The 14738-nt window shown below is 34.3% G+C and overlaps 1 protein-coding gene across 7 annotated transcripts; it reads right to left on the minus strand.

Moving 5' to 3' along the window:
* Positions 1-7219: 7219 nt before the first annotated feature.
* Positions 7220-11209, minus strand: LOC146932158 (uncharacterized). Of its 7 annotated transcripts, none has more exons than XR_015006952.1 (6): positions 10527-11208; positions 10275-10393; positions 9913-9967; positions 9668-9803; positions 8269-8383; positions 7220-7964 (listed from the first exon to the last, which is right to left on the minus strand). XR_015006952.1 is itself a non-coding variant. In XM_085703791.1 (6 exons), the coding sequence occupies exons 2-6, from the start codon at positions 10595-10597 to the stop codon at positions 7863-7865; spliced, it is 456 nt and encodes a 151-aa protein (XP_085559917.1). In that variant the 5' UTR covers positions 10598-10656; positions 10859-11209; the 3' UTR covers positions 7220-7862. The 7 variants fall into 7 exon arrangements, 2 of the variants coding, with proteins under 2 accessions (XP_085559917.1, XP_085559916.1); XR_015006950.1 differs by having other exon boundaries at positions 9668-9812; positions 10275-10389; positions 10527-11202; XR_015006949.1 differs by having other exon boundaries at positions 9668-9812; positions 10527-11201.
* Between the last annotated feature and the right edge of the window lie 3529 nt (positions 11210-14738).

The raw sequence follows: 14738 nt of genomic DNA on the forward strand, positions 1-14738 counted from the left end.
CAACTAAACTAAAAGAAATAAAATAGTAAACGGTTAACTATATGAATTAAATTAATAGTCAATTGTTATAATATAGATTTTCGAGTCTTTTTTGAAATATTCATGTTTTTATAGACTTATTCAAAAATGCACTACAAAGTCATAAACTAATTTTATGATTTATTTTTTGTAAAAATAAAATCAATTAAAAAAAACACATGGATCATTGGAGGGTACCGCATAAACTTGGGACACACGGGAAACGTGAACAAGAAGAGTTACGATAGTAGGTTTTTCATTTACAAGTCAAGGATTGGTCATTGATTTTTACAAAGTCATAATTGATTGACCTCGACACTAATAGTAATTTATTTTCTTTTACGTGATAAATAGGTAAAAAATTATTGAAAAATAATGATCAAAAGATATAAAATCATAAGAAATTATATAAAAAATTTCAGGGGAAGGATTTTGTTAATAACCGAGTCATGGTTTTTTTTTAATTAAATCGAAAGGTATTTAATTTATTGACAAAAGAAAAAGTTATTTAATTTAACTTTTTTTTGCATTTTTTTTATAAATTATGTGTCATAACTCACTCGTGATCCAATATGAACTAAGTTTACGATCAGGTTTGATTGGTTCGGATTTGAAATAAGAAATTGAGTATTTTGATAAATGCAAATTAATGAAATTTGATTGAATCAGGGAACGAGTTTTGTCAAAACTTGTCCAACTAAGTAGTAAAAATTAGTTTAAAATCCAAGAAACAATTGTATCATTATTATTTAATCGACCTTATAATATTGAATTTATATACTAACCTAAAATTTGTGATGACCTGTTGAGATCCTTATATATTATTGATTAAGGAGTAGCCAGTATCAATTATCGTTTTTGGAAGTGATTGGAGGGAGTGTTATTGTGAGAATGACTTTCAAGCTCTAGATGTGTGGAGTTTCATTTCAAATGTTCATTTGTTGTGGACATTGACATTGTATCGTCACCAAGCATTAATAAAATAGTAACAAAAAATAATCACATGTATGTGGGGGGTTGCTAAATTTATTTTTGTGTGGTTGGTTGTTTGTTAAATTTTTATATGTTGTTGCATTATATGTAGTTTTCGTGCTCAATTAATTGTTTATTTTACACAAAGGATACTAAATACTCTTTATGAAAGTAATCAAACAAACAAACAAAAAAATTACTCATTTGCTCAACCAAAAACTTCTTAACAAAATAATAGATTTATATGTATTTTTGGTATAGCAAGCTGATACCTTTTTAGACATCTAAAATACTTATTAGATTGCATATTTTGTTTAACCTATATGAAAAACCTATATATCAATTTTAAATTTTATTTATGTTAGTATGTAAAAGTCATATAAACAACCTGAAATAATTTTTTAATTGTAGTAATTGGTTCAAATGTGGTTCAACCACATTTGAACTATTGAGCCTTATAATAGTGCCTTTACCAGTTCAATGATTGGTCAGGTTTTCTAAATATTGGTTAATCATGTTACATGTTTATCACTTACTTTATACTTTTTTTTAAGCAAGGGGAAATTATATTAAATAAAAGAAAGAGATACAGAGACTAGGAGGCGTTAGATATGACCCAGGTATAACCTAAACGGGAATACATAATGATAAAATAGACCAAGTGGCCCAGCATAATCTATCATAACAAAAATTCACTCATCACAACTGAGGGAACCCGTGTACGACCGCGAAACCATGTTACAAAAATTATGAAGAGTAAACATCTGCAAAGAAAAGTTAGGGTTTAAAAATGGTGAATAGATTGACCGCCAACACGGTAGCAAAATCCAAGTGCCAGCAACTTTCAGAATAAAACAGCCAGCATAAAATCTCTTTCAAGCATTAACATTCTGTGAACAGTCACAAGGACTGCACATATAACCAGCCGATACCAAAGTGGAGGTAGACATAACGCCTTGAAAATTGCAGATCTCAACAAATCTAAAACATCAGATAATTAATGAGGTAAAACCACCAAACACTACACTTTTCAATCGACGCATAAAAATTCATATTGAGGGATGAGTCCAATATATTAGTAATCAAAACCTTTCGGGTTAATAGAACTAAATCCTACTGGGTTTTTGAAACTAAACCACATCAAAAAGAGGTCATAAATCTTCGACCACCCAGTTTTTAATCAAGAACAGAAGCATAAAAGCACGTATCAAATAGTCGTAGTCCCACAAAAACAAACAACACACCAGTGAAGAAACCAACCACACACGAACACCACCGACGACCCGTCCAGAACAAAACAAAACGCATTCCACCAAACAAACGCGGGTGACAATACTACCACCAACGTCGCCTCAACAACGACTTCATCCACCAATGACCATCAACCTTGTGCACATACACCAACCTCAATTGGAACTAATCTCGCGAACGATGAAGAAGATCGAACTAAGACACGATGGACGCCAACCTGAAGAAGGAGACAACCTCCAAAACACACGGCGCAAAACCACATGAACTAGAGAAATCGAATCACGACACTGACAAACTATAAAAAGGGTGCAGAGAATAAATGCTCTCATTGCACCACCGTTAAAAACTATTAAATCTTGGTGGATGAGATTTGGATCAAAATGCTAAGGTTATGGAGGGGTTAGCTTAGAGAGAAGGCAGAGAAATAAATGTTAGAGAAAGAGGAAGAAAAATGAAGGGAAAAAAAACATCACTTAATTTGTTACCATTAGTGTTTCTATAAAAGAAATTAGTATTATTATTATGAACTATTTCTTCGTACCTACAAAATTAAAATAATTCTTTTTTCGTCTATATAAAAAAAGATCTCACACCAACAAAAAAAAAATCACATTTTAGTTCCTACAAAATTATCTGGCAAAATGTTTTAGTTTATATTGTTTAGACAACATGTATTTTTCAATACTTTTCCGCGTGAATATTTAGAACCTTATAAAAATTTCTAAAAAAAATGAGCTCGAAATTTGATTTATAGGTTCATATTTAAGTTACTTTTATCTGGTGTTTTTGCCATTTAAAAAATAAAATTCAATTTATATTTTTTTGGTGCATATTCAATTTATATTAAGTTAAGAAAATCTAAATTTTTGTGGAGGAAATTTTTATAATGTTCTAAACTTGTATGTGAAAAAAAGAAATCAAAAATTTAAAAATTAAAAGATAATTAAACACATTTTTTTTTGGCTTTCGCACCGGTTTCCAACCCACCAAAGGTGGGTGACTAATCCGGCTCGTGCGTAGAGGCATGCGCACTGGCCAAGCGTTGTTCCCCCTGGGAATCGAACCCGGTATTCCCCGGATACGTCCTTGGAAGGAGCTCCTTGCCACTGGAGCCCAAGCAACTTGGTTGATAATCAAACACATTTTGTCCCAACAGAGATTACAACTACTTGCATGATAAGTTTTCGGGGTTTAAAAAAATATGATTTTCTTGTGAGAACAAAACACGAACTTGGTAATTTTAAAGGGAGAAAAAACATATTCAGCATAAAATATTATTGATATTTTGCACGAACTCGATTTCAGATGGAGTGTACATGATGTTGTTATTATTTTTTTATGATATTTGTATCGATGTATTAACCATATTCCAATGTAGTCTTATTTAAGGAGAAATAGTCACCTTGGCCCTTGAATGAGTGACGAGTAGTCACAATAGTCCCTCAATGTATCGAAATAGCAAAATAGTCCCTGATTGTGCACTTTGTTAGTCAAAATAGTCCTTGATATTAAAATATTTCATTAATATTGTCATATTAGTCCTTCAATAGACTTACTTATTGTCATATTAGTCTTTATACGTACTTACTTATTATCATTTTAGTCCTTATATCAAAAGAGTTAATGTGAGTATTAAGGGGTTATTTAAGCTTTATGGACTATTTTGACTAACAAAGTGGACAATCAGGGACTATTTTGGAATTTTGATACATTGAAGGGCTATTGTGACTACTTGCTACACATTCAGGAACCAAAGTGACTATTACCCCCTCATTTAATTATGAGTCACACACTAGGTATAAGGCGTTCGACTTACACTAAATATGGACCGTTGAATTCAAGAGATCATGCGGTTCAAAATATTCAACCGAAAAATTAAAAAATTGTGACGTGAGAAATTTTATGCGATTTGCTTTCTTCCCTAGACATCCCTTTTCCATCGAGTAAACCCAGAGTGTGTCATCAAGGAAGAAAAAATCAAATAAATTTGAACAATAGTCAAGGCATTATGTTCCTCTAATCAATCACAAACTAATTATCATCCAAACGCTGTTTAATTTGTGAAACCTAATTTATGACTGAGACACTCAAGTTTTTTTTTATTCACAAAAACAATCAATTTTTCAATAATAGTTTGATCTATACGTCAAGAGAGAACAACACTGTAATTAAATTTCATCTTAAATCCTATGTTAGGATTTTTTTTTCACTCTCCACATGTGTTCGAAACAAATGGGAGATAAAGGGGACAAATTAGTCGAATTTTAGGTTAGCGTTAATCTAAGAATCCATCTGAATTTCGCAATTGAACTAGAATATAGAATTGGTTTTAGTCAAACTGGTTACTGCATTTTATATTTTCATCGACATCGTGTTTTTTTTGTTGTCAAATTGGGTTTAGTGCCTGCACAATTGGTGTTCGATTCTTTGAACTTTTTATAGATATGAGGGTCGTTGTGTTCTCTATGAAAAACAAGAAAGACTAAAAGAAACAGAAACATGACTCACATTCCTTCTTACGAAACATTTATGAACCATTGGATGTGTTAGATTTAATGGTTGAGTTTTACACCAGGTGTAGATCCTGACTCTTTAATTATAGCTATTTGTATCATCATATTTTTATTATATGCTCTAACACACCAAAAGTAATTTTTAGTATATGCTCTAACACATCATATTTTTATTTGGATATGAGTTTGGATTTTTCCCAATTTAAAATCACAGTACAAGACGGGTTACATGGATATATAGGTACTCACCCCGAACTCATCCCTGAATGTTAAAAATTACTTTATTCATCTTTTTATATAAATAAAAACACAAATCCTAAACCATTTCACCAAGACAATAAGAATACCAGTATGTGTCTACTCACTTGAGTTCTCTCTCTTCTTTCACATATCACACTTTTAATCTCTCTCTCTCTCTCTCTTCTACATTACAATATTGCTCTAGGGGCTGGAAAAACTTCTTTTTATATTTTGAAAAATGATTCGTATTGGGTACGGGGATACTCGAACCTGCCGAAGACGGGGACGAAATTCAGTTTCTCATCCCCGTTGGATATGAGTAGGGTAACAGGTTAGTATATGATAATCAGGGGATGGAAAAGGTAAAACTCATCCCAACCTCACCCCATTGCCATGCCAATGGTAATTTAAAGTTTGATCGCGAGGTAAGTATAGTCTGACCAAAAATTGTTTCATCCAAGAATCAAACTCGGGTACTCCCGAACAATTCGTCATTTAGTGAAGCTCATTAATCACTTGAACCCAATTAATTTAACTGTTGTAGCTCATCTTTGAAGCTAAATAACATTATTTTTTACAATACCAAAAAAATGAAATTATTTTTTGTTTTTAGTTATGTTAAAACATGTAATGTTTTTAGTTGAATGTTTATTCTATGTTGAACGTAGGTTTTGGATGTCATTATTATTTTTTTGGTATGAAGTTTGTAATTTGTATTTTTATTTCAAAATTTCGTCAGTTTTTGTGTTTAACATATAATTTATCCTTCATTTTGTACAAAAACTATTTTCTCTTTTTACATTTGTGTGTGCGAGTCAATATTTTTTTTTTTTTTTACATTTGTACGTGCAAATCAATATTTATCATCGTATACAGGTGAATGGTTGAAGAAAACCGAACGAAGTCCGATTCAAGTTAAATGAACAAAAAAAATTAACCGTGCGACGCACGGGTTAGATCACTAGTAGATGAACAATTCAACAGTGGTGAGAACCCTAAAATCATCTTTCGAGAGGTATCTCAAAACATCTACGTCGAGCTTCATTTTCGAATTTCTTCTTAGTTATCAAATTCACACTCTCTGCTGATTCAGATATGTGAAAATTGCAGCGGACGACGGAGATAGGTAGGTGACTGGACTTTCACAATTTGCATTAAGTTTTGTGTGTGAGAGTGAGAGTGTAATATCTTTCGTGTATCGGGTTAAGTTTCGTGAATCGGGCGGGTATTGGGTTTCGGGTTTATCATTAACCTAACTAGAACACAGACCCGTGCGCCGCACGGGTCTTATGAGTTAGAATAATTTGATATATAATAGACCGAGATATAGTGGAATGAAATTTAAATAATTAAACTACATAAATGAAATTTATCGCCAAACAAAAGCTACAATATCGATAAATATTGTATTGCCAACCAAACATGTGACACCAAAGAAATAAACGGTTTTTAATGACAACATAGCATATATTATGGAATATTACACATTTCGAAATACTTTTTTCGTACACAACATTAGACGTCACATCAATATCTTCACCATCTTCATTGGTTATCGCCCTCCTCTGGATGTAACTCTCGAGACAACAACATATAATTGTCAATGTGAAAATACTGGCGTTGAGAAATATAATCCAACATGTCACAGTAATTGCCCTTGGCTCTCGTTAATTGTCACGAAAAATGAGACAACTAAAAGAAACTGTCGTCTTTGAAACTTGAAAGATCACGATTGATGCACAGGTCTTTGTGATGCACACATGAAATGTTTGTAAAACATGTGTAAAATGTATAGTTGCTTCTATTTTTTTTTTTGTTACAAAAATAAATAGAAAGAAAAGTGGTGTAATTTTTTGGAAGAAAAGATGGTATAATTATTACTTGACAAAATACACAATTATTTTTAACCCAATTTTTCATTTTATGGATCATTGAAGCAATTGTTAGAAAGACGCTTAAAAATAGTAGCAATCACATAAATGATTTGCTATGTCATTTAATCATTCATTCATATTAGCAAAAAATAATAAATAATCATTCATTCAATAGCTTTTTCAAATGGACAATGGTTTCAATATCATATTTTTTTATAGTGATTTCAATATCATTGAATCATGCATTCATACTGTTAACATCAGTGAAAAAATGCTTTACTTTAAGGGAATAAGGATCAACAAAAAAAATTACAAAAGATATTACTAAGTATAAAAAAAAACTAAAAAAAATTGAAGCTTCAAATGTGCACTAATATAATCAAACACTAAGTATAGCCAAAAAAATATCAATGTGAAAAGGATCTTAAGTGGCAATAAGTTTTTTTTGAATCAGCAAAATATTATGGATAACCAAAACACTCGCAAGACGCTAAGAGACGGTGGAAAATAAAAACAAAGAGGCCGCATATATGCGTAACATCCACCCAAACAACCAAAACTATAATCCCACACAAATTCATAACAGCCCCACTAACGAAACGAAGCGAAATAGCGTAAGATATGACACTGAAATCCAATAATAACCACCGGAATTCAGACCCATAAATATGCCACAACCTGCGGAAATCGCAACACTAAAAACCGGAACCCCCCAAGCACCTGAAGCGGAGAGATCAGTCAAAAAACAGCAGCAGAAATAGGTGCCGAACCAGAAAAAAAAACAGGTGAAACAGGTGCTGCACTGTCATGACAGCAACAGAGCCACTGCCCACCTACATGCAATAAGTAAGAGCACATCATGATGTTCACCCCTCATTTTTAGTACAATCCACTATCAAAGCAACATAACAGAAAATTTCATTATGTACACTGATTATATGGAAGACTTAAACATTTGCCCACTTTTCCAACCCACTTTGAGAGTCTTGTATACTTATCCTTTATGGGAGCCTAGCTTCAACACAGGTACCAAAAAAACTATCTTCATTTGTGCTTGCACCTTTAATATAATTGATAAAGGTTCATCTTCACAAACCTGCAATGCAATTTCATAAAAATAACAATAATTTCAGATGAAGTCGACCCCTTTGCTTGAAGTCAGCCATATCATAGAAGTATTCCCTATTAATTTCTTCATTTCTGCACAAAACTCCATCAACATCACTTGATCAATACTACACTTTATCACATCACAACTACTCAATTTCACTACTAAAAATAGTCACATCTCGAATCGAGTTCATGATACTTCAGAGGTTGAAATCAATATATGATGAATTTTATATAAAAACACTATAGTTGACATAAAAGTTTTAAGACTAAAGATTTAGGAACTTTACCTGAAGTTTTACAAAACAATCACAGGAAGTGATAATCATGATTATCCAAAATGGTAGTGGCTTATGTATGGGGGAATGCAGCCGCCCTTCAAGGGAAATCAAACCATGCCAACACCTTCACATGTATTTATAGAAATGATGAGTACTTATCTCATTGATAACATAAACCTGTGCAAGAGAAATCGTGATTGCTTAAATAAATAAAAAACTATGACAACATAGAATAGAGTGCACTAATTACATAATATGTGGTAAAACGTGCAAGCAAGTCCATTGTGTCATTTTAACAAATTGTGCAAATATCCTTCTGATAGCCTATAGCTCACATCCAATTGAAATCATAATGAATGGATTTAATTGACAGGCATCCTTATAAACACACTCAGATTGATAACCTTGCTATATAAGAGCTTGCTTGTAGATGGTAAAACCTTAACCTAATTTCCAAAAAAAATGTGACAAAAAAAAAGGCTCAGGTATATCAGCCATTTTTATGGACATCTGGTTTAACCATGACACTATGGCACCTACAATATACATGATTTGCGCATCCTCATGTATCCATTTCTGCATCATTCACATCAGAACATGAATGACCCTCACTCATCCAATCATTAAATTTAATGATACAACAGATAAGGACTTAATGTGATTGAAGGGTTTCCATGAATTTGTTTTGAAGAGTTTTTGTTCATAACATCTGGTATAAACTAATGAAACTAAACTTTTTTCAATGTCCTTTTCATGTATATTTTTTAAACTCAGATAAACTGCCATTCAGAAAGCGCGTAATCTCTGACCACATTCATTGATAGCTATTTTACCACATACTCATTTTACTAACAGACCAAAGTTCAACAACCATAATTTATTCAACAACTATTACCCCTGCAACTGAGGGTAAAAATGGATAATAGTCTACCATACCATATATTCAACAACCATATACATTGACATGATCAAACTTCTAGCTTACCATAATTTTTTCGATGCACGGCAAGTAAATGTCAACCATGTGTTGATTAAGGATTGTTAACTTAATTGGTTGTCCATCATACAAAAAGATTGAGAATTATGATAGCAATTACTATCATATATAAAATTAAGATGAAATGGATTTTCATTATTTATTTGGGTGAATATCTATCTTTTCTAAACATACAAAATATGAGTTGATATAGAAAACTCAAATTGGATGTCGCTGCTGTTCATTGAAAGATAAAATAGGCATCCACAGATTCACATGGTTTACTCTAGAGCGAATATCAAATCCATGAGATTCAAGCTTAAAAAGAAAACATCCTTCAGTAGTATCCTAAATCATTGATTGTAGAAAAAAAAAAGTATAAACTTATCGACAATACACTTTTAAGTTAAAATTAGAGATTATTTAACTTGCCTCAGAATTGCAGACCTTGTCATTTTTCACATAAAATCTTCACAATAATAGTAATAACTCTCGATGCACATTTACCGTATGCCTGATAGACCATCCTATACCAGTCTTAAACTCACAGGTTCTTGCCAACACTGAACTGAAGCATCTATGAAGCAACATTGTTACACACACAAAATAAATTAATTTTGGCATAAAACAGTAGAATGAAGAGTAATCTTGCGAAAATCATGAACAAAATAATTAACCTCAGCTGATTCAACCAAATCTTCGATAGTTGTAGAAAATTATCAGAGAGAGGGACTGTAATCAGACCAGTAAAACAAATTAGAAACTTTAGGCAAATCATTAGTTAATTTTTTAAATGCACACAAAGGATAGAATAATGGTTATTGTAAAAGCTGCACCCTATAATTTTTTCTAAATCACGGCGGCGCACCGTGATTTTGATAAAGTCACCACAGAAACCCAAAATAAGCTTGGATAAAAAATATACACATCTAAGTATAACCTTATGAAATAAGCTCCTTATAGCAGTCAAAGAAAACTACCTTAAAACTCAATTTAAATTACTTGCAACTTGAAATAATATGAAAAAGGAAGACATTACACATGTAGAGCAGACTCTAATAGATAATGTTGTTTCTTCCTCATTTTCCTTTGTCCCTAGAAGCCACAAACCAAGCTTAGTCGCCTTAAGATTCTGATCGTTCTCATACGTCACTCTGCCTTCATAAAATGATACAGATAATGAGCAAACACCTTTATAGAAATGATTCCTCAAAAAAAAAAAAAACTATAGAGAAATGAGAAAATACTCGTGCCTTGGTTGAAGTCAATAGAGAAGAACATAGCAAAGTACCTTGATATAAAGTAAGCTACAATGTGATTCCATAAGTATGCCCACTTGCAAAAATATGTAACACACTTCATATGTTCTTGCCAAATGATTAGCAACACAGAATGAAAAATAATAGCAGATTCATATGTTCCTTTCAAAAACCAAAATCATATGTTAAATAATTAAGAGGTAATTACATATTGTCAAGCAAGATACTACAACAAATATCAGCGACACACACAAAGAGGTGGAGAACAACAAAACATATATAGCTTTAAATCAAGGCAAGCCTGATGCAAATACAATGTTTCAAAAAGCAGGACACAAAAAGGAAAGAACTATAAGTGAAAAACCTGAAGGGGAAAGAAACCTGTAAAAGCATCACCTTCTCATCAAAGCCTCACTCTCCATCATCATCTTCAACATATGAACTCAAACCTAGTCACACTAACTATAAGAGAAGTTACAGCTCCTAAAGAAACAGAAGAAAAAAAAATATGCTAGCATAAATTGTGTGAGAAGGAAATAGTAAAATTGAATCCACGTTAAATCACTTCTATCAAATTGCGAAGTTGGTGAGATGAAATAATATTTATAAAAAGATAGTGAAGTGATACCAATGAAACAACCAAAAAATACAATTTTCGTACCTTTTTTGCTTATGATTGTAGCTAGTTCTTTGAACAATGGAATGAATAGACAACATGAACGACACAACAATTTTTTTTGAACAAATGAAAATGATATTAACACACAACGGTAAACTCTCCCGCACAAGGTGTGCAGAAGGAAAGCACCGCTAAATATTTACAAAGTTAAGGTGCTGCAAAGGGAGCACCAAACAAAGTAATAAAGATTACAACCTTACACCAATACAGATAAGCGGTTGTTTACACCAGTCATAGTAACTGTATGCAAAATTAACCTGTTTAGATTTCAACCATAAGAATGATAATTGCTGAATTTTTTCAATAAGTGTGAAAGGACTTGAAGCCGGATTTCGGAAAACACGGCTGTTGCGATCCTTCCAAATCATCCAAACAGTTGCAAACCAAATAATATAAAAGTAGTGATGTGAAAAATGAGGCATAGCCGCCATGTTGGTGAACTGAATAAAATGGTGTCGCAAATCACCTGATAGCACTGATGATATACCTAACCAATTCCACACTTGAAACCACAAATTAGTTGCAAGGGTGCAATGCAAAAATAAATGAGTAGCAGTTTCTGATGAGTCACAGCCTACAGAGCATGCCAATTCCGTCGATGCAAGGATACCCCGACGACCCAAGTTGTCTTTAGTCGGTAGTCTGTTTCGTAGAAGACGCCACACCATCAAAGAGACCTTTGAAGGAATTTGCTTATGCCACACGTCATCAATCGAAGACCTATCGATCATGTCATATGTGTTTGAGAAGTAATTATATGATCCCCGAACCGTGTAACCATGGACTGGATCTAACAACCACTTCCACGTGTCAGATACATTATCCTGCAAAACAAAGTTATGCAATAAAACAGAACACTCCCTCAACATATCCTCCTCCCACGCAAACAAACGGCGTCTCCACACCCACGCCCTACCATCAACCGCCCACCCTAACCTCTCCTTATCCACCACCTTACAATTTTTATCCATCTCTAACTCAAACAGACGAGGATATTTAAACCTTAACGGAATATTGCCTAACCATTTATCATACCAAAAAAATGTATTTCTACCATTACCAACGACACGACGAATATTGTCTTCAAACCAGTTTCCAACCCCCAAACCAACACCCTCACGAATCTGACACACCGTTTTCCACCAAACCGACGAATTTCTACCACCCTCCCCTAACCGCCCCCCCACCTCACCGTAACGGGCTTTCAAAACCCGATACCACAATCCCTCCTTATCCACCAACATCCGCCAACACCACTTACCCAACAAAGATAAATTAAAAGCTCCCACCCGCCTAACCCCCAAACCTCCATCCTCCTTAGGTAAACAAATCGAATCCCATTTAATCCAAGCTATTTTTCTACTATCCTCACTACCCCCCCAAAAAAATTTCTAAAAAGAGATTCAATAGAAGAGATTATACCTGCAGGGGCTTTGAAAAAGGAAAGAAAGTAAACCGGAAGGGAGGACAAGACAGACTTCAGAAGAACCAATCGACCACCAAAAGACAGAAATTTATTGTTCCATGATGACAAACGTGCCTCAATACGATCAACAACGGGTTTCCAAAAGCTCAATTTCCTGGAGTCTCCACCAATGGGCAATCCCAAATAAATAAAAGGAATTGTTCCTTTTCTACAATTCATTACCGTCGACGCTTCAGTTAACCAAGAGTCAGAAACATTCACCCCAGTCAACAAGCTTTTGTGAAAGTTCACCTTTAGTCCTGATACCTCCGCAAATAACAACAAAACAGCCCTCATAGTGCGAACATTCAACCATGATTTTTCACCAATAATTAATGTGTCGTCCGCAAATTGGAGATGAGATAAACGGACCTCACTGCCATCGCCTACACCATAGCCATGAAACAACTGCGCTCCCACCACCTCTTGCATAAGAATATTGAACCCTTCTGCTGCCAATAAAAATAAGAACGGTGATAGGGGATCCCCTTGTCGGAGGCCCCGCTCAATAGAAAACTGTTCCGTCGGACTCCCATTAACCAGGACTGAAGCTGTGGCTGTCCCCACACACTCAGATATCCATTTTCGCCAAAGAGTTGGAAAATTCATTTGAACCATAACCGCCTCAAGATATCTTAAATCCACGGAATCATAAGCTTTTTCGAAATCTACCTTAAACATCAAAAGTTCTTTTCCCGACCGCCTAGCTTCATCAACCACCTCATTTGCTATCAAAATGCCATCTAGTATTTGCTTTCCTTTGACAAACGCCGATTGAGAATCTGATACTACACTACCAATAACAACACGTAACCTGTTTGCTAAGACCTTGGCAAGAACCTTATACAAACACCCCACTAATGAGATGGGTCGAAAATCATTAAGCTGTTGCGGGCTAATCACCTTTGGAATCAAAGCAATAAAAGTAGAATTCAACCCTTTTGACAGCTTCCCATTACGATGGAATTCGTTCAAGAAACGCATAAAGTCGTCCTTCAATAAATCCCAAAAACTTTTAATAAAATCAAAACTGACACCATCCAGTCCTGGACTCTTGGAACCATCACAGTCCCAAACTGCCTGTTTCACTTCTACCAACGAAAAAGGTTTAGTTAAATTACCAGCTTCACCAAAGGATAGTTTTCGGAATGGGAGACCAGACACACTAGGCCGCCCCTCCACCACCACTTGAAAATGAGAAGAAAAATGATTAAACACAGCCTCCCGGATATTTTGGACCCCCTCAATAACAACACCGCCAACAGACACCAAATTAATTGTATTATGGCGTCTTCTTTGGGACATTACTCCATGGAAAAATTTCGTGTTGGCATCGCCTTCATGAAGCCAATGCATTCGAGATTTCTGCCAAGAAATACTATTCTGAACCCGGGACAAAGAGTGCAAAGAAATAGATAAGTCATGTAACTCCGTTATTTCAGCATCTTGAAGCACAGTCTGTTCACCTTTTTCATCTAGTTGAGCTATACGACTCTTAACCCCCATAATCTTGAAGGTGAGAAAAACACAAGAAGGGGGGTTGAATTGTGTTTTGAAAAATTCTTCGTTTCTCTAAATAACTGAATACACTGATCAGAAGCTAAGTGAGACAGCTTCTGAAGTGATGATCAGAATCTAAATGCAGCGGAATAAAACAGAGAGAGAGAAGAAGAACGACACAAAGCAATTATACTGGTTCCTTCCACAATCCGGAAGTAGTCCAGTCCCCCTTGCACTTCCAAGGAGATTTCACTATGAGTAATATCTGATTACAAATGCTCAAGCACACAAGCAAGAGACTTCCAATGCTCAAGCACACAAGCAAGAGACTTCCTTTGCTCAAGAACACAATCAAGAGACTTCCTGCTCAAGCACAACTGCAAGAGACTTCCTAACTAAACAAAATTACACAGAAAATTGTTTAAGGTTGAACACTTGATATACAATCAGAGGTGCTCACAATACAAATCAGATACAGACTCAATGGACTTAAGAATTTCTAAGATATGACTTTGAGACACAGAAATTCTAAGTGAATGCAGAACAATTTCAGCAGAGGTTTGGTACTTGTGAGAATCTTGTGAGTCTTTCGTTCAGCGT

Source organism: Medicago sativa, chromosome 4 (assembly GCF_051527215.1).
Source record: "Medicago sativa cultivar Bolivia chromosome 4, Bolivia_mono, whole genome shotgun sequence".
NCBI classification, from domain to species: domain Eukaryota; kingdom Viridiplantae; phylum Streptophyta; class Magnoliopsida; order Fabales; family Fabaceae; genus Medicago; species Medicago sativa.